Source organism: Syngnathus acus, chromosome 2, assembly GCF_901709675.1.
Source record: "Syngnathus acus chromosome 2, fSynAcu1.2, whole genome shotgun sequence".
Lineage (NCBI taxonomy): Eukaryota > Metazoa > Chordata > Actinopteri > Syngnathiformes > Syngnathidae > Syngnathus > Syngnathus acus.
Window position 1 is genome coordinate 15,233,897 of NC_051088.1, and position 19,778 is coordinate 15,253,674.

The 19,778-nt window shown below is 42.5% G+C and overlaps 1 protein-coding gene across 20 annotated transcripts in view; it reads left to right on the forward strand.

The window, feature by feature from the left end:
• nid2a (nidogen 2a (osteonidogen)) overlaps positions 1 to 19,778 on the forward strand; it is a 30,150-nt gene that overhangs the window by 1,877 nt on the left and 8,495 nt on the right. For 2 of the 20 annotated variants that reach the window (XM_037271494.1, XM_037271535.1), the window contains exons 3-40: positions 200 to 319; positions 4,628 to 4,729; positions 4,868 to 5,007; positions 6,115 to 6,250; positions 6,579 to 6,896; positions 6,969 to 7,077; positions 7,616 to 7,655; positions 7,735 to 7,844; positions 7,932 to 8,065; positions 8,185 to 8,296; positions 8,396 to 8,596; positions 8,668 to 8,898; positions 12,273 to 12,419; positions 13,041 to 13,169; positions 13,304 to 13,426; positions 14,072 to 14,208; positions 14,280 to 14,385; positions 14,480 to 14,613; positions 14,684 to 14,789; positions 14,897 to 15,024; positions 15,115 to 15,220; positions 15,400 to 15,533; positions 15,603 to 15,708; positions 15,804 to 15,928; positions 16,362 to 16,467; positions 16,598 to 16,731; positions 16,810 to 16,915; positions 17,003 to 17,127; positions 17,204 to 17,309; positions 17,398 to 17,522; positions 17,591 to 17,696; positions 17,786 to 17,910; positions 17,997 to 18,102; positions 18,191 to 18,315; positions 18,389 to 18,494; positions 18,571 to 18,695; positions 18,769 to 18,874; positions 18,962 to 19,086. In XM_037271494.1, the coding sequence (XP_037127389.1) occupies positions 200 to 319; positions 4,628 to 4,729; positions 4,868 to 5,007; positions 6,115 to 6,250; positions 6,579 to 6,896; positions 6,969 to 7,077; positions 7,616 to 7,655; positions 7,735 to 7,844; positions 7,932 to 8,065; positions 8,185 to 8,296; positions 8,396 to 8,596; positions 8,668 to 8,898; positions 12,273 to 12,419; positions 13,041 to 13,169; positions 13,304 to 13,426; positions 14,072 to 14,208; positions 14,280 to 14,385; positions 14,480 to 14,613; positions 14,684 to 14,789; positions 14,897 to 15,024; positions 15,115 to 15,220; positions 15,400 to 15,533; positions 15,603 to 15,708; positions 15,804 to 15,928; positions 16,362 to 16,467; positions 16,598 to 16,731; positions 16,810 to 16,915; positions 17,003 to 17,127; positions 17,204 to 17,309; positions 17,398 to 17,522; positions 17,591 to 17,696; positions 17,786 to 17,910; positions 17,997 to 18,102; positions 18,191 to 18,315; positions 18,389 to 18,494; positions 18,571 to 18,695; positions 18,769 to 18,874; positions 18,962 to 19,086 (4,860 nt within the window). The remainder of the gene's footprint in view (positions 1 to 199; positions 320 to 4,627; positions 4,730 to 4,867; positions 5,008 to 6,114; positions 6,251 to 6,578; positions 6,897 to 6,968; positions 7,078 to 7,615; positions 7,656 to 7,734; positions 7,845 to 7,931; positions 8,066 to 8,184; positions 8,297 to 8,395; positions 8,597 to 8,667; positions 8,899 to 12,272; positions 12,420 to 13,040; positions 13,170 to 13,303; positions 13,427 to 14,071; positions 14,209 to 14,279; positions 14,386 to 14,479; positions 14,614 to 14,683; positions 14,790 to 14,896; positions 15,025 to 15,114; positions 15,221 to 15,399; positions 15,534 to 15,602; positions 15,709 to 15,803; positions 15,929 to 16,361; positions 16,468 to 16,597; positions 16,732 to 16,809; positions 16,916 to 17,002; positions 17,128 to 17,203; positions 17,310 to 17,397; positions 17,523 to 17,590; positions 17,697 to 17,785; positions 17,911 to 17,996; positions 18,103 to 18,190; positions 18,316 to 18,388; positions 18,495 to 18,570; positions 18,696 to 18,768; positions 18,875 to 18,961; positions 19,087 to 19,778) is intronic. The other 18 variants (XM_037271515.1, XM_037271587.1, XM_037271545.1 and 15 more) reach the window with 17 other exon arrangements.

Consider the following 19,778-nt stretch of genomic DNA (forward strand, 5'->3'; position numbering starts at 1 on the left):
AAAAGTTTTTTCCGGTTGTGCATATGTTTAATATTGTAAAGTAGTGTTCAGCCCGCAATTCCTTTCCCTGTCCAAAAAGGATTTGGAACGTGTCCTGGTCTTGTTTTGGACTTGTTCATGCTGAGTAAGTAAAATACTTGCCAACTGTATTCTTCTTTTCTCTTCCTCCATGCGCTCATTTGTTCACCCGCCAACCCAGGAAGTTCACCAAGGCTTCCCAGATGCCAAATTCACCCCCACCCATGCTGTGGTGGCAACATGGGAGAATGTGGGCGCCTACGAGGAGCCCACTCGGACCAGTGGGGGGGCCTCGAACAAGGTAAGATGGATATCGAGGACTTGACCACAGGAGTAAAACAGAACTGGCCCGAATTCCTGGAGGTTTCATGTATTCGTCCTCAGGGGTAGGAGTGTGAGGTCCATTTGTCCTCTATCTTCTCATCTACCTCTTAACCTTTTCGAGAGGTCAGAGGTCATCTTTGAAGGGTCATCAAATTGTCCTCGCCTCTCCTCCCTTCTCTTACAATTTCTATGCAGGTAGACAAACTATCCCACTCCCAAGCTCTGCTAGTGGCTGCTTCCTTTTTTTGTTTGTCTTCCCGATATCAGTTAATAACTAAACCAATTGTAAAATCTGGGAATAACTACCCCAGGGCTTATTTTACTAATTCATCGAGGAAGAAATGTTTGAATTCCTATGTAGGAGGAATGTATGTAAGATGATCTAAATTAAGATTGGTCACCTCTGCCAGCGATGCATCTGCACTTTACTATTTCATGGAGTCATATTCCACATTTTTGCATGTTAAGACAACCTGCAGTACATTAAACTAATATTTTGGAAGGCCACAAGGCAGACACGCCATCCACTTGAAGAAACAACAAGATCTAGTGAAATTCAAAATGTACCCCCCACCCACCACTCCCAGCACCACCAAATTGAATAAACACAACCTTTGAGCGATGTTACTGCTACCACTTACTGTACATGTAGAATATATCTCAACCATGAAGAGTGCTTGAGGTCAGAGTCAGGAGTTTTATTAAAGGAGCTCTATCATGGTGAATAACTTTGGGGAATTTTTAGCCATTGAAACTGCTAGTTCATCACCACACTTTGTGACATCACAAAGTGAGGAGCAATATACCGCGCCTACAGACTAAACACACTTTCTCAAAGTAGCTGTCCCAGCAACTTGAGTTGACATGCATCTGTTCTGATTTTGGTGCATCAGTTAAATGATCATGTTTTCACGTTAATTAAGTACAGAAGATGAATGGCTAGTTCTATTCTATCTGTTTATTTAACACATATGTTTGTTCTACTTCAGTACAAAAGGTGTGAGTGGTTTTGAAATGTTCTGGTTCTGCAGAAGCTCACTAAAAGCACATCTACTAAAGTTGCTGTGCTATCTTTACGTTTTGGGCATATAGGATGGATAGATGGATGATGAAGGGAGTGGTGGAGGCAAACCACAGGAGACCTCCCCGTGTCTGGCCTTCTCATCTGTGTTTGTCTTTGCTTGTGTTTCTCAGGCTGTTTTATCTCAATCCTCAGCATTCCTCCTCCCCCAACCCGGCGGAACAAAAGCCAAAGGTGCAAATATTAAATGCAATGCACAACACTGGCTGTTGCCTTCAGTTGATTAGGACTTTGTGACATTCCAAATGTGAACCAGTGAATGTATTTGAATTGTTGAACGAATGAAAAGGAAGTTAGGGGCTTAAACAGCCTGGCCCATCACGGCGATCTGGGGGTCTGTGGACTGATAGCATCTTGCTTTGAAGAGATTAGCCGGAGGTGCTGGGTGGAGTTCAGTGGGGGGGGGGGGGGGGGGGGGGGGGTTGATTATGTGGAGTCCTGTGTGCCACACAGAGTCAGGATGTGTGTTGGAGGTGATGGTTCTTCGGGGGAAGGGGATCTATTGTTTGCCGTAGAGATGACACTGTGAAAATTTCATAACATGGTTATATTGACCAGAATTATCATTGTTATCAGTATTATCACTAACACAACAAACACACACAGCTCAGAATTTTGGTAAATTCTTAGTTTCTCTGATTTTGCCATTTTCGGTGGTGCCCTAAAATACAAGTGATCCGACTTACAAAAAATGTTTGCTTTCGATTTGTGAACGCAAACTTGAGACACGAGTGCGATATGGCGGCAGTAAGCTCAACTCAACTTACTTCACAACATGTAGAATCTTGTCAGATCTTTTCAGATTTTTAGCATTTCCATTCATTTCAATGGGTAAAGATGGCTGTTTTGAGTTATGAATGTGGTCATGAAACAAGCTGAAGTTCTCAGGGCAGATCTGTACAGTATAAGTATCTATGTTGGAGTCTAATGACATTTTTATTTTCTAATTCTACAAACTACTGACAAGCCCCCAAATTCTAAATACAAATATTGTCATTTATTTGCAGAAAATTACATTTTGGGTCAAATGCCAAAAGAGGTCCTTTGAGTTTTGGTCTTATTTCCAGAGCTGTAATTCAATTTGATTATTTTCCCATTGTTTTTTAAGCTCTGTCCACTTTATTATTTATCAGATGTCGACTAAGATGTACTTTTGCCTCTTCTTGATGTTTATTAATCCTTTCATTTTCCCCCCCTGTGTAAAACAATAGGAACTACTAACCCTCCTAGTTCTATTTGTTATTTCTCAGGGCCCCCTTGATCGACACGGGTGTTCTTCCTGGCTCAAAGCAAACTGAACATACGCAACTCCTTTCTCACACAACGATTGCCGGGTGATGAGGGAATATAATCATAATGACTGACGATAATTTGCCCAGTTTTCATGGAGAACACTAAATTGTCTGGGTGACCCCGAACTTTTGAACGGTAGTGTCCATCAACTTCCTGCATTTAATTTCTTAAAAAAATGCGTGGGCGCTTGACCTACAACTTTTTTTTGAATGATTTTGATGACAGTGAGATCTAAAACTAAAGACAATGTTACTTCAAATTTAGGTGTCCTAACAAGGTACAGTGCATGTACATGTAGTAGAAGCAATGGTTGAGTTGTTGGTCCCAAGTGAGCGTCCATAGGTCAATGTTCGGTCATCGGAAAGCAGTTGGGTAACTTGCTTACTACTAAAGGGTTTGTTTATGCAGTACTCTTTTAAACGAAGACAGATGACAAATGTTATTTTGGCGCATATGTTTGATGTTGAGGTCTAAAAAAAATAACCATTTAAAAAACAAGAATGTATAAGTTTTCAATATTGATGATCCATCTTGTCAAAACGTCTGCCTCATGGGCCTACTGTACTTTTTTTAGTCCCCTGTCGCCTATAAAAAAAAATGTTTGATACAGTCCACAACACGGCGACTGCTACAAATACTTGGTTTTAATATTATCAACTAAAACACAAGTGACTGAAGTGATCCACTTACAGGAGAAGTAACGACACTTTCCACCACTGCTGCTCTCATTTGCATTATACGCGTTTGTGTTGTTTTTTCAGGTCAGCGTGACTTTGCTGTCTCTATGTGAAGCCGTAAAAAGAAATACTAAGTCGCTGTCATCAATAAATAGCCAACCAAACATTTGCAGGCGGTCACATAGACATAAGTGTGTGTGTGTGTGTGTGTGTGTGATGTGTGTATACACCCACACATCCACTGTCATGCTTGTAATTGAAAGGTGAGAAAAGAAAGCCTTTGTTTTTTTTTAGTGGGGGTGCAATTACAAGTTGTCTTTACCTTGAGCGCCAAACACTCACACAAAAAGACACACTAAGCCCAGCGCAAATTGGCTTGGACTGGGTTTGGATGTTTGTGGTGTGGTCAGTAAAAATTAAACGACACCACCATTCATAAAAACCACATAAAAAAAGTCTGAACACAAAAATTTCTCTGGCAAAGAAAACAATATCAGGAAAGTCTACTTGAACATTTGAAATTCATTTGGGGTGACTTTGAATGGTGGCAGGTGTGTACTGACGGACATTTAATATACATTTGATGAAACAGGGATGTTTAGATATTTTTAACATCTAGTGTGGTTCCGCCGTCAACATTACAACATGAATGTCACTGTATTTACACAAAGCAAAAGCAGATTTCATATAGACACTACGCAACCGCCCGGACCAGACTCACTAATTAAAGCAAGCCCAGAGGCGGCAAGCAAGATGGTTTAAAGATGTTGTGCTAAGCAATTAGGAGCAAGAAACATGTACTATACTTTTCATGGCTATAGGTGGAGACGTCTGAGTCCTGCTCACACATCTTTAACATGATCATGAAAGATGTGTGCACACACAGGAAGACAGCTGTGCTCTTCATTCGCTTGGGAATGTGTGTGTGTGTGTGTGTGTCTGCTTGTGTGTTCATGTGTGTGTGTGTGCAGATGTGCACATGGAGTCACTGATAATCCTCCTTCAAAATATAGACGCCTCTTGTCTGCGCTGACAAGAGTTCATTTTATTTCAAACAGTGCTTTTCAGGTAATATATAAGATATACTAAACGCAGGTGCACAATGTAATTTTTTCATTGGCCATTCTGTGAGAAGTGTTATATTAATAATATTTACGTTCTTATGTACGTGCTTGAAAGTAATTGAATTCAAACTGTAGTTTTTATTGAAGAACAAACTTCCTCCCTCCTACAGGTCAACACCTTCCAGGCAGTGATTGGTTACGACGAAACCGACTCGTACGTTCTCTTCCTCTACCCCGAGGGTGGCCTGAACTTCTTTGGGACGAGACCCAAGGTAAACTGTGCAGAAACAAGGAGGTGCTTGTTTTTGGTGAACACTCCCTCCTGCAGATGCTTAGCATCCCCCACACACCAGTAAAAATATGACCTTGACTGTCCAGACAACTTTTGCATTGTTTGCTTCTTTTCTCAGGAGTCATATAATGTGGAGATAGAGCTGGCCGCTCGAGTCGGATTCAGCCGAGGAGAAATCACCTATCTCATTTTTTCCCGAACTGAGGGCCCTTACTACAGTGTGACCAGCAATGTGCAAAGTATCAAACATCTCGACCAGTTAGTATAAACTGTCTTATTTCATTTTATTTATGCTTTTCTTGCTATACACGTGTCTGGAGTAGAGCTAGGACAGAACAAACCTACAACAAACTGGAAGGACCACTTTGAAATTCTTCAGTATCAATCCATCAAACAATTTTAAATACATTTCCTATCTTTATGTTGCTCCACCGTTTGTGTTCAAACATCGACTCTTTAAAGCGTTTAGTTTGAAAGCAAATTTCAGATAGAAATTGCACAAAACAGCTTGAAGCCTCTTTTTTCAAGTTCTGCTCACTACGACAGACTTCTGCTTTCTGTGGCGCGAGTTGTGTCCCGTTTATTGCCACTGCAAAGCACTTTTTTGCTAGTAGGTCAAAGCAAAGCAAAAGCTCACCTGTGCGACGGCTCTTATTTTGAAAAACTCACCACCACTACTGCCACTGCCAATAAAACGAATTCTTTATTAGTAGTAGTTATGGTTATGGTTAGTTATAGTTATTAGTCCTAATGGACAAAGGCTTTGACACGCCCACTTTTTAGGCTGCCAAGTCTTTCTTTCAAAAGTGATATGAGCCATTAAGGTATGCTTTGATGAGTTTAGTGTGGAGGACCCTGACCTGAGCCTTGACCTCAATTCCATGAACCATCTTTGCGATGAACTTAAATCGAGATTGTGAGATTGTGAGCCAACATCAGTACACCTCTGACCTCCCAAATGTTCTTCTTGATGAATGGACCCAAAAAAATCCCCCAGAATGGCGGTCATTCTTTTTTGTTCACTTCCAGATGTCCCGATCTTTCAGTCCATATTGCGGCACTAGAATGTTAAGTGTGTAAGGCTATTGTTTTTATTTAACCATAAAACCATGTTGGATTGGGACTTGTAAAATTGCGTGGACTGCACTTGCTGACAACCACGCTTTGAGTCATCTCTCCACTTGATTTGTTTTCTAATGGAACATACAATTGACTATTATTGTCGAGAACTAAGTGTGCTCTTAAGGGTCTAATGAAACTGTAGTCGACACTGTGTACCCATCCCAATGGTGTACTTAAATGGTACTTCAAGGAAAATATTCAATGTATTGCTCTAATTACTGTTTTTTTCCCACTCCATTCAAGGGTTGGCAACACTGGAATTCCAGGTGTTTGGCTTTTCCACACTGGGAACCGCTATTCTTTTGACAACATTGTCCCTGCTGCATCTATTGGTGATATTCTTGCTACGCCTCTCCCAAGAGAACACAATCAACCTCAGGTAATTTCTCTCTCTCGTCTGTCAAATTTCAATGACTGAGGAAAATCGCCAAGTCAATGTATACACTGTATAACAAGGCTTCGAAAATCATGACAACTCGGTTGTTTCTCCTCTGAACGCTGTCAAACAAATGCCACAGATTTTCTTAAGCGTAATGTTTTATTTATTTATCCAGATTAGGCAATTGAGAACAGATTTTCATTTGCAGTCCAATACGAAATCAAATCGCAATCACAGCGAATGGTTTCGCTTCAAAAATAAATCGTATCGCAGACCGTGACATTGATGACTCTGCAAGGCATGATTGGTTTGTGGTTGTTCCTCCCAGAGCGCCACTACACCCGAGTACAACAACTTTGAAGAGTACCCAGACAACAGCAACTTCGACCCCGGTCATCAAGAGGAAGACAGAGATTTCCCTCTGACAGTTGAAGATGTGGAATTCCAACCAGTGGCCGCTGGTGAATCTGTCCTGCCGGAAAGCTCTGACCTTCCTTTGTCAGCGTCCGAGGTGTCGCATGGCGGTGGAGATGTACCTTTGACATCTGAACCCAGGCACGGTTCAGAGGTGGCTGGGCGGCAGTATGCACCGCCTCCTTCTCGAGAGGTCATCCCAGATGGAGGTGCTCAGCGGTCCCAAGAGCAGGTAAACTTGGAATAACCAATATTGGGAAAGTTTTGTTGCAATTTTGGCTCCACCGTGTTTTTCCTCCTATAGATTCCTGTGGATGTCGGAGATTTGTATCCCTCTCACAGAAATGAGCCACCCCTGTCCCCTGGGGGTCATGTGGTCAGTGTGGAGGAAGATGTGGACTTTGACACAGGAGGTAAGACACCTTCACAGAAATGCGTATTTATGGCGTGTGTACGTAGTCGTAAATGTATGAAAGGAGGATGGCTGACAGGAAATGGAGGGAAACGATACCTCATCCTCAGCAGCTGCACTACAATATGGCTGTTGTGCAGCTCCTAGTGCGTGTGTATGCTTACTCGAGTTCATTAATGAAGTATTTTTCTTCTGTTACATTACAACATGGTAAGTTTTCTTTTTAGCAGTATTTACAGATCAGTATGAGAGGCTGTATCCTTGTATTGAAGCATTTTACATGCCTGTGAGATGATGGTCATGGTATGGAGCACCGCAACAGCTGTTATCTCTCCGAGTGTTCTGTACTGTATATACAGTACGTGTGTGTGCATGCATGCATGTGTATGTGTGTGTGTGTGTGTGAGAGTGAGAGAGATTTTTCTGCAGTATTTTCCCATCCTCCTACCGTGCTGTATACTTACCATAATGTCAAGCACTTTTAATTGCTTGACATATAGTGCTGATACTAAGCCTTCAGTTTTTTGTCTGTTTCTCAGTGATTCACTACACCACAGAGAATAAGGAAACATGTGCAAGGTATGTTATCAATCATATATTATGATGGGATATTCCCTGTGTGTTCATATTGAGAGTCATTGATTTGTGTTTGTCGCAGGTTCCAGCAACAGTGCTCTCAGAACGCGTTTTGCTCTGACTATGCTACGGGTTTCTGCTGTCACTGCCGACCCGGCTTTTACGGAAATGGCCGCCATTGCCTGCCGGACGGTTAGTCGTCAGCACCCGCTGCGTTCTTTTCATCATTTTTAAATTCAGCGAAATACACTCATCCGGTTGCTGTTTGTTTGTGTTCAGCGGCCCCTCAGCGCGTCAGTGGCAAGCTGAGTGGAACGGTAACCGTGGGTTTGACTCCCGTGGAGCTGAACAACATTGATCTGCATGCTTACATTGTGGTGGGAGATGGGCGTGCTTACACAGCCGTCAGTGAGGTAGCGGAACTTTCCAAATAATTGGGAACCACTTGAAAACAAATGAAAGATCACTCATTCCATGAACTGCATTTTCCACATTTCATCTTCTGGGTTCTCTACTGGCCTTGCTTGGTTAGATCCCCGAGCCAGTGGGTTGGGCCTTGATGCCGGCTGCGCCGATCGGTGAGCTGTTTGGTTGGCTGTTTGCTCTGGAGTTGCCCAATAGCCAAGCAGGATTCAAAACTACAGGTACAGAACTTTTCACTATGCACTTTCTCCGCAACTAACGTTTTGATCTAGACAGAAAGGTGGTTGTCCACAAACTAAAATAGTTATTGTTGTTACCAGGGGCTGAGTTTACTCGTCAAGCCGAACTCGTCTTTTACCCTGGCAACCAGCGGCTGTCAATCACTCAGACAGGACGAGGCCTCGACGAGAACAACCACTTCACTGTCGACACCGCGCTTAGCGGTAGTGTGCCTTTCCTACCTCCTGCTGCTGAAGTGACTATGGAGCCTTTTAAGGAGACGTACCATTACTACCCATCAGGTAACCACGATGGCCACTGAAGACGCCTAACTCCACTGTGCGTTAATAGCACCCTTTGTGTTTGGTTCCAGTTGCTACATCCAGCTCCGTGAGGGAGTTTACCGTGGTCTCACCAGACCGAGGATCCGAATCCTTTTCGTTCCAGCTGAAACAAAACATCACCTACCGTGATTGTCGACATGACAACCGGGCTTCGCCTGTAGAGACCCTGCAGATCACCATGGAGAGAGTGTTTGTCATGTACGTCAAGGAGGAGCGGATTCTGAGATACGCCATCACCAACAAGATCAGCCCAGTTGGAGGTTGGTGGTGGACACAAAAATCACTAATTGTCCCATAGAGGTCTCACTGTATTCAAATGTTTGACTTTTTTTTTAACCTCAACCAGGCATGAAATGGTGAGAGGCGTTGTTTGGATCACTGTTGGTTGGTTAGTTAGGGTAGATGGTTTGGGTTAGATTACAGAGTTGCTTCCATTTACATGGGAATTGTGAGACAGCAAATAATGTGAAAACGCCTCAGAGAGGTCATTGTATTCAAGTTAGGCCGGCTTGAGCTCAAGTGGCAATAGAAGATGTCCGTCGATGGCTTCCTGTACTTGAAAAAACACGATTTTTGAAAGGCTTATTGACTGCATGTAAACATAGCGTTTGGCCAACACAAATGTGATTTGTGCTTGTTTGTATTTGTCTTGCCTGTTGAATCAGCAATTCTGTCACCAAGTCACGTCCCTTAGATCCTTATTCAACTGCAGCAGAAAATCATTCAAATGCTGATCAAATGTTGCACCAATACCCCATGTTCTTTTTCCTACAACACAATTTTCTATAAATCAATCTGATTTAAAAACAAAACAAAACGAAGAGACTGAACAGAGAGACCAAAAGATGGAGCGTACCAAGTCTCTATCATTTTGATGTCACATTGATTATAAAGGTCATGACACATGCACAGGCTTGCAAGTGCATACACACACAGTACACACCCACTCTCACGCGCGCATGCACACACTCACCCAAACACACTTGTACACCCAGAGCACAGCTGGAAGAGCTTTGGGGGATCAGGGGTTTTGTAAACACGGGCTAAGTGCTGTGTGTGCGTGTGTGCGTGCATATGCATGTGTGTGTGCATGTGCGTATGCATGTGTGTGTATGTGAGTGTGTACATACACGCACACATGCATGGAAGGGTCTCACACTCTGGGAAATAATACCCTATCCAATGACAGATTTTAAGGAAGGGGGTGGGTTGCCGGGCAGAATAGCTTCCTTGTGATGTCATGAGAATCCCCGGACTGACTTGAATGGCACTCAATAGACCATAGGCCTCCTCCAAGGCCAAACAATTGTAATCTGTATCAGTACCAAATTCCCTCACTGGAGATTATGAAAGCGCAAATGAGAAATTCCTCACATGCATACACAGTGGAATCACTGATAATATCGGTTAATGAGAATAAATTGCAAAACAATGTTCATGATGGAAATACAGTGTTTGAAGGGATTTATCAAGCAAGTGCAGCTGATGCACATTGAAAGGGGGAAAGTGAAACTTTGGCTTGGGCCAGCAGTGTGCAGTTTAAGATTTACCCACCTGGTTCCCTTAGTCAGACAGGACCAGCTGCAGCACATCCATTTGCTTTTTTTTTTTTTTTCATGGATTTGGAAAATCAGAGCTGTTTGTCAGTCTGTTAACGGGTCACTACAAAACTATGAGAGGGTAGTGCAATTCAAATACAAACTTTAGTCTGGACTCTCGGTAATGTTTCTCACTTTTGCTTTATCAGGTGCATGAATCCAATGACAAAAAAACAGTTGCTGACTTTGTTAAAGTTCAGAATCTTGTTCTCCTCAAGTAAAGTTGTTGTTCCAAGGCGGTGCACCACAGCCATGTTATTGTTGCTTTGGTAATTCTCAACCATGACCCCTGCTGTGACTGAGTTTTGAGCAGAACAGGGAAGCTCATCTTAAAAAGTCATACTAGTTGGTGGCGCTCCGCAATTCTGTACGCATTCTCTGAGTGACTTTAAAGTCGGTGTAAAATGAAAATAAATGTCTTGTGAATTTGACACACCGCAGAGAAGAAAGTTGCTAACAATCATGGCAAATGTGACTGATTAAAACAATCCCAAGTGTATCAAATGAGGCTTCTAAATCATGAAAAATCAAGCCCTTGTCTCCGCTCTCCAACGTTGTGGGTGTGTCCGCTGAATGTTTGAAAAAAAAACAAAAAACAGCATGTTTCTTATGCCTACACATAACTACAGGTTTCAGCTGTGAAAATACGTACATCATCATAAAATCTCCAGTGGCTAGAATATATCGTGGTGGAAGAGGGGGGCCTCACGCTGCAACTTCCTTTGGCGCCATTTTCGCCACACCCTAAATAAATCAAGAGAACACAAATGGTGAAAAACAGTCTCCATCTTTGTCAGCAATCATCTTCAGACGTGTATAATGTAATTTGAAACAAATCTCTAAATTCTCTTTACAGCATCTTTAATGATCCAGCCCTCTTTTTCCATCTGCTCATATTCACGTAACACTCTCATGTCCACATTTGGGACGTGTCCTGATTAGAAGCACGTATCAAGCTCTGGCCTCAGGAGATGGAAGCAATCTGGAGTCAACGTCATTGTCTGTGTGCAGGGGATTTTCTCTCTGTGTAGTTTGTACCATCCATTTCTGACTCACTCCACTGTGACTTGGGTTTACTATACTACAATATTTTAAGACTGGTCATGAGGGAGGCCTGAGATGTTGTTTTAGGTGGTAAGACATGAGAAACACTAGGGTAGTGTATGAGAAAAAATATTGTACCTCTTTTTGAGCTTGTTTGTGAAATTTAAGATATTATTTTTTTCTTTGCGGTTCCAAAATATTAAGAATATGAAAAACACTGGCAATGCATCAGGAGCTCTATGTAAGCATCCAATCAGATTTTACTTTGATTTGATCCTCCATATACTAGCAGCACATGACACCAATTAATCAGCCTAAAATCGGATCCAGAAACTCAGAAAATAATTTATTCAGCATTCAAATTGTTAAACAGTGAGCCTACACTTGTGACTTGTAATGTTGTGTGCCAATCGGCAGTTGAGAGGTAGAAAACATTTCATGTTGTAACACATGGTCAATGTGAGGTCACGCTGGAGGAAACCTTTCACACACATCTGCTCACTCATCATACTGTGTGTGGGTGGGGGGTGGGGGTGTGTCTTGGTGTGTCTAACTTCAACCATGTGTTGAATATTGAGAACATGGAGGAAGTCACTTCCGAAAAGAAAGACATCCTGTGGGAATTGCTCTGATGTGTGTACTTAGCCTTGCTGCCGTAATCATACTAAGTACTTAACACTAAATAGTCCAAAGGTCAACTCACTGTAAATTTGGCATTTCTTTTCAGTTTTTTTTCATATATGGTACTCTTGTTGTATGCTGCGGTTTTTGATGTTTCAACTATTTTTAGTAACACATTAATGGCATTTCCATTTCATTGGGGATAGATGTTTGGTATTAATTTGAATGTATCATCTCATTCAAATTTCATCAGATTAACCAAAGGGTCTGTTTTTGGTTTGTTATAAGCGGTATCATCAATGCAAATTTACTCTCATTTTTTTTCAGCAACTCAACTAATAAGGGGCCACAATTTTCTTGTTTTGCTTCAGCTGAGTTGACAGGACCAGGGTTGGTTAACCCCTGCTATGATGGAAGCCACGACTGTGACACGACTGCCCAGTGCATCCCACTGGAGGACAAGGCTTTCCAGTGCCGGTGTGGAACTGGTTACAGAGGAGATGGACACAACTGTTACGGTACCTACCTTAGTGTCCTGTGGGACTCCCGTGTATTTTTCTTCAATGGTGTCACATTAACATCGGTGGCCCAAGTAGTCAAACTGTGTTCCAGGATGGGGAATATCTTACCTCCCTGAATTGGTTGGATTAACAAAAAAGATTCCAAATCGGCCCTTGTCTTTTTTTCTACACCACATCAGGGTTTCATCATCATAACCTTACTTCTCACCTCCAGCACTTCAAACATGCACACAGACTTTGACAGTTGAAGGTGCTGCGGCAGTTTTCAACATCTGTCCAGCAAGTGTGTATGGAAGGAATCATCACTCCCTCTTCTCTTTCTTGTCGGTCCCCCCTCCTTGTTTAATGATCTAATTAAGAAGGACCTCCATTGCTTTAAGCTTGTCCGTGGCCTGTCATTAGCCCAGCATTATCTTTGTGTCCCCTGCTGACAGCACTAGGAAAGCCCCAGGCTCTGCCACGGTTCCCATGGATGGGCCCCAGTGTCTCTCCATGACCGCATAATCACAATGTCTTGTACAGTGCTAAGAATGCAGCCTTGGCTCCAGGTGTTTGCGCTCAAATATGGATGGAGAACTTGTTTCGGTTGACGTGTTTTCTCTCGCTCTCTCTGGTTAGATGTTGATGAGTGTGCAGAGGGCTTGTCTTCGTGTGGGGCTCATTCGCAATGCATCAACTTACCCGGTAGCCATCGCTGCCACTGCCAGAGCGGCTATGAATTTGGTTTTGACGGACGTACATGTGTGGGTGAGTTGTTAGACACAACATGTTATGTTAATAAATAGAAGACGGATTCTTCGTGACTGCGGGGATTACCTATTAGCATCTTGTCATTTGCACATCTAGCAGTGTTCCTCTACTTTTTGACTGTATGTCCACAGACATGGATGAATGCAGGTCCTCCCCATGCCACATCAATGCAAGATGCAGCAACAGCCTAGGCTCCTTCCACTGTCAGTGTGAGAATGGGTTTTACGGAGATGGTCTCTTCTGCTCGCAACAAGGTCAGTTGACTTGCCATGATTACGTTTTTCTGTGCATTTGCATTTTCTGTGCATCTGTGTTAATATGTAGACAAATCCAAATTCCAATTTAGTTGGGATTTTGTGCAAAACGTGAACCACTTCTGGTGCAGATCGGGTAGCAACAGTAACATAAGTGACTTGTATACGCATTGAATATGATCAGTAACTGAAAAATGTGTAGTGAAAACATGCATATCGGCTGAGGTAATGAAATACCAGCAAATTGTAGCCAGATACATTTTCGAAGGTTCCATTAACTGGAGATGTTTAGGGAAAATCTGACATTTTGACACCTTTGCTCTTCACATCATCGACTTTAATGAATGTGATTGCAGAGTGCAATCGTGCTCATAAAGTTGAACACATGTTTGAATTGTTTACAAAACATCAAAATCACGGTGGTGTCAAACTACCGACTGTGGAAACCCAGTCTGTGGACTGACTAATCCTGTTTCAATCAATTCTCTTCCCGTCAAATTCCCCAAAAAGAATTCCGAAATCCTGAAGAAGGTTTTCTGAGAACAGTGAAGAGCCTCCAACAGTGTGGAATTACAAGACATCGTTTTGTTCATACAGTGTACATTAATTGCAAAAGTGTTAATAATTATTATAATTCATCCATAGGACCGACAGGTGGTACTAAAAGTCAATGTGAGCAGCACAGAGACAGTCTACAGAGCGGGCCAGAACAAGCTGGTCAGCCGCCGGTTGGGATTTTTATCCCTCAATGCGACTCTGATGGACGATACAGACCACTGCAGGTGGGTAATGAAAGCCAGAGCAAAATGATGACCACTGACTGGAGCTCAAGAGGCTGATTACTCATTTGCAGTGCCATGGCTCCACTGGACATTGTTGGTGTGTGGATAATAGGGGACAAGAAAGAGCAGGAACCAGGACTCCCCCTGGTATGGCACCAACAGACTGTGACCGACACGGTGAGGACCACATGTACAACATGCCTTGAGCATTGTCTTGCTGTGCTGTACGTACAAATAAATAGTTTGAATACTTTGCCTCTAAACCAACCAGAGCAACCACAGAAACCTAAAACCCAATGCGAGCACCACAGAGACAGTATTCAGACCACCAGTCCAGATGGTTATCCTCTAGTGGGAGCTTTCGTACCTCAGTGTGATGCTAACGGACAATACACTCCTCAACAGGTAAGCACTTTTTAAATCGTAGACGCAATGTGTTTACCATATGAGACATTCATAAGTCTTGTTATTTTAGTGTCACGGATCTACTGGACATTGCTGGTGTGTGGACAGCCAAGGACAGGAAAGACACGGAACCAGGACTCCACCTGGCACAACTCCCATCGACTGTGAGAAACCAGGTACAAAGCAGGCTTTTATCAGCAAGACATTTCATTTGCTGTCACGGTCATTGATAGGCTGGAAGTTGACAATTTCCATTTTCTAAAGTGTATCTTAATGTCCTCAGATGGCCATCCTAAAACTCACTGTGAGCACCACAGAGACAGAATGCAAACTGCCAGTCCAGAGGGTTATCCACCTGTGGGAGCTTTTGTCCCTCAGTGTGATGCTAACGGACAATACACACCACTGCAGGTCGGAAGAAGATACTTCGACCACTAACTACAGAGATGCTTTTTGATAACATTAATCTCCATGAATTTAATCTCCACCCATCTGACACAGTGTCATGGTTCTACTGGGCATTGTTGGTGTGTGGACAGCCAGGGACAAGAAAGACCCGGAACCAGAACCAGTCCTGGTGCACCACCCACAGACTGCGACAAACCAGGTGAGAGAAGGAAGAGTGCCCACAGAAGGATGGACTTCTTTCAGAAGGCTGTCATGCTGCATGTATTGTTTTATTGGCATGATGCTACAAAAGGCTTTCCTTGCTTCCAGGAATTTTAACAGTACTTTCAAAAATAATCCTAAACTCACTTGTTTTCACACAAAATCTCCGTCAACCAGAAGAACCAGATCATTCAAAAACCCACTGTGAGCGTCACAGAGACAGTGTGCAGACCACCAGTCCTGAGGGTTATCCTCTCCTGGGAGCCTTTGTGCCTGAGTGTGATGCAAATGGGGAGTATATTCTACAACAGGTAATTATGTCCTGAGGCATTATGTCTTTTGTATATTTTGGTTGCACTAAGACCGAATGCACATTTTAGTGTCACGGCTCCACTGGGCATTGTTGGTGTGTGGACAGTCAAGGACAAGAAAGACCTGGTACTAGAACTCCTCCTGGTGCAACACCCATCGGCTGTGACAAACCAGGTGCCAAAGCAAAAAAATTTTCAGTGCGGCAGGAACAACTTTATATTCCCTAACATTGCCAAAAAATATATCTAACTTTACGTTGCAATTTCCAGAGCAACCTAAAAGCCAATGTGAGCAGCACAGAGACAGTGTACAGACCATCAGTCCAGAGGGGTACCCAGTAGTGGGAGCCTTTGTTCCTCATTGTGATTCCAATGGTCATTACACACCTCTACAGGTAAATTCTTTAATATTGGAGATATTGTGTTCAGTGTATGATATGCGCAGTCGCTATTGTTTTTATACTTTAAAGCTGTCGTAAATGACAACAAGAGGAAACATTGAACACACATCAGGCTTGTCAAAAACCTAAATATTTTATGACTATATTGTGCATTTTTAACAAAATGACTCAGTAGCGCTTTGAGCATTATTGTGCGATTTGAAAAAAAAATTGTTTAATTGCACACTGTTCCAATTTTTTATGAAACAGCATTGCAAGCTCATTGAAAACATAGTGATTTTATTTTGAAAATAAGGACATTTCTAAGTGACCCCAAACTTTTGAATGGAATTGAATTTTTTTTAATTCCAGTTCCAATCTGCCAGTCTGGTATCCCAAGGTTGATAGGGCCCTCAGAGCTCTAGTTAAATGTTAATGTTCATTTCAGTGTCACGGCTCGACTGGACATTGTTGGTGTGTGGACAGCCAAGGACAGGAAAGACAAGGAACCAGAACTCCACCTGGTACAGCACCCACTGACTGTGACAAACCAGGTGCATAAGCCAAATCATTCCCAATATGTTAAGTAAAGTATACTGCACGGTACTATGGCAGAGTACTGCTGTCTTGTATTTTAAAATCATATGGTTGGCTAGAACTTGTATTGTTAAATCAATGTAACAGAAGAACCGGAACGTCTTAAAAGTCATTGTGAGCAGCACAGAGACAGTGTACAGACCACCAGTCCAGAGGGTTATCCACTAGTGGGAGCATTTGTACCCCAGTGTGACGCTAATGGAGAGTACACTGCTCAACAGGTACATTTTAGATGGTTTGCATTTTTCTATATAATTTGTATATCACTGATAGAATTGACAGTGTATTGTGTATTCTAGTGTCATGGTTCTAGTGGACATTGTTGGTGTGTTGACAAAAAAGGACAGGAAAGACCTGGTACTAGAACTCCTCCTCGTGCAACACCCTTTGATTGTGACAAACCAGGTGCAAAAGTTAACTTTTCTGGTATTTACAGTCTGATGACTTGTCTTTCTTTTCAGTTCAAATATGACCTCACAATGTTCTTTCCAGAACGGCCTAAAAGCCACTGTGAGCAGCACAGAGACAGTATCCAGACCACCAGTCCAGAAGGTTACCCGCGAGTTGGAGCCTTTGTACCTCAGTGTGATGCAAATGGACAGTACACTCCTCAGCAGGTACAATTCCAGATGGTTTGAGACATTGTATCTTTTGTATATCATCAATCAGACTAAAACAAACAGGGTATTCTAGTGTCACAGTTCTAGTGGACATTGTTGGTGTGTGGACAGCCGAGGACAAGAAAGGTCTGGTACAAGAACGCCTCCTGATTCAACACCCTTTGACTGTGACAAACCAGGTGCCAAAGCTAACTTATCTTCGTCTACACATTCTTAAGTCTATCTTATAGTTTCAATTAGAGTATAACTTTACAATATGATTTCAAGAACGTCCTAAAAGCCACTGTGAGCAGCACAGAGACAATATTCAGACCACCAGTCCAGAGGGTTATCCACCCGTGGGAACCTTTGTACCTCAGTGTGATGCTAACGGACAGTACACTGCTCAGCAGGTACAGTAAACAGATGTATTACATGTATGTCCATGGAATATGCGACTAAAACCCAATCTGTGTTTTAGTGTCACAGTTCTAGTGGACACTGTTGGTGTGTGGACAGCCAAGGACAAGAAAGACCTGGTACCAGAACTCCTCCTGGTACAACTCCCTTTGACTGTGACAAACCAGGTGCTGAAGTTTAACTTTGCCTTGTATTTATAGTCTATTGACTTGACTTTTTTTTCAGTTCAAATATGACTTCACAATGTACTTTCTAGAACGTCCTAAAAGCCACTGTGAGCAGCACAGAGACAGTATTCAGACCACCAGTCCAGAGGGTTACCCGCGAGTTGGAGCCTTTGTACCTCAGTGTGATGCTAACGGACAGTACACTCCTCAACAGGTACGATTCAAGATGAGGCATTGAGGCATTTGAGGCATTGTCTCTTGTATATCATCAATTTGACAAAAACAAACTGGGTATTCTAGTGTCACAGTTCTAGTGGACATTGTTGGTGTGTGGACAGCCGAGGACAAGAAAGGTCTGGTACAAGAACGCCTCCTGGCACAACACCCTTTGACTGTGACAAACCAGGTGCCAAAGCTACACTATCATCATCTTTACATTCTTAAAACTCTTTTAAAGTTTCAATTAGAGTATAACATTATAATGTAATTTCAAGAACGTCCTAAAAGCCACTGTGAGCACCACAGAGACAGTATTCAGACCACCAGTCCAGAGGGTTATCCACTAGTGGGAGCCTATGTACCTCAGTGTGATGCTAACGGACAGTACATTCCTCAGCAGGTACAGTAAACGGTTAGATGCATTATGTCCTATGAATATCATCCATGCAACTAAAACAAACTGGGTATTTTAGTGTCACAGTTCTAGTGGACACTGTTGGTGTGTGGACAGCCAAGGACAAGAAAGGTCTGGTACTAGAACTCCTCCTGGTACAACACCTTTTGACTGTGACAAACCAGGTGCCAAAGTTAACCTACATTCTTAAGCCTCTCTTATAGTTTCAATTAGAGTATAACTTTATAATGTAACTTTCAGAACGTCCTAAAAGCCACTGTGAGCAGCACAGAGACAGTATTCAGACCACCAGTCCAGAGGGTGAGCCACTTGTTGGAGCTTTTGTACCTCAGTGTGATGCTAATGGACAGTACACTTCTCAGCAGGTACTTTCTCGACTGTTTAATGCATTATGTATTTTTATATCATCTATGTGACTAAAAAAAAGTTGTATTGTAGTGTCACGGGTCTAGTGGACATTGTTGGTGTGTGAACAGCCAAGGGCAAGAAAGACCAGGTACTAGAAGTCCTCCTGGTACAACACCCTTTGACTGTGACAAACCAGGTACTAAAGCTAAACCTTTTTGTTTTTACACTCTGATGACTCTCTTATAGTTTCAATTGGAGTACAACTTTACAATGTAATTTTCAGAACGTCCTAAAAGCCACTGTGAACAGCACAGGGACAGTATACAGACCACCAGTCCAGAGGGTTATCCACTTGTTGGAGCTTTTGTACCTCAGTGTGATCCTAACGGACAGTACACACCTCAACAGGTAAGCAGTATTAGGAATGTGTATGTGACAGCCCCACCCACCATGCAAAGTTGATGTTTAAGTCCCACTTCCTTAACTAGGAAGATAGAGGACATTGAGTGATCATTAGCCATATTTACATCTGCTATGCAAACTCCAAGTTAAGTTCTTTCAATTTTAGAAGATGCCTTTCTTTGTAAGCGACCACCAAATTTCAGAGGCATTGGATCTACCAATAGACTGAAAGCAGACATAAATGACACGTAATATTTGTTGGCAGAGTAGCCACACAGCAGCAGGTACTTGTGAGAAACCCAATTGCACCGAACTCAGTGGAATAAAAAAAAAAAAAGACGAGGAGGACGATCAACTCTGTTTGCACACCATTCACTGCAACTACTGCGACAACAGCTAGTAGGAACACTGTGCAGCATGCAGGAAGGCTTTTTATTAAACACGCCCACTTAATCAACACAGGTGTCTTCACTGAGACCACAGGTGTCAAACTCAAGGCCCGGGGGCCAGATACGGCCCACCACATCATTTTATGTGGCCCGCGAAGACAAATTGACAAATTGTGCATCAAATTTGTGCCATTACTAGAATTGCAAATTGTCTTCACTTTTAATAATATCTTTTTTAAAAAATATTTGACCTGTTTTTACTCGTCTGATTTGAAAACGAGTTATTTGTCAGTTTGTTTTGTAGCTTTT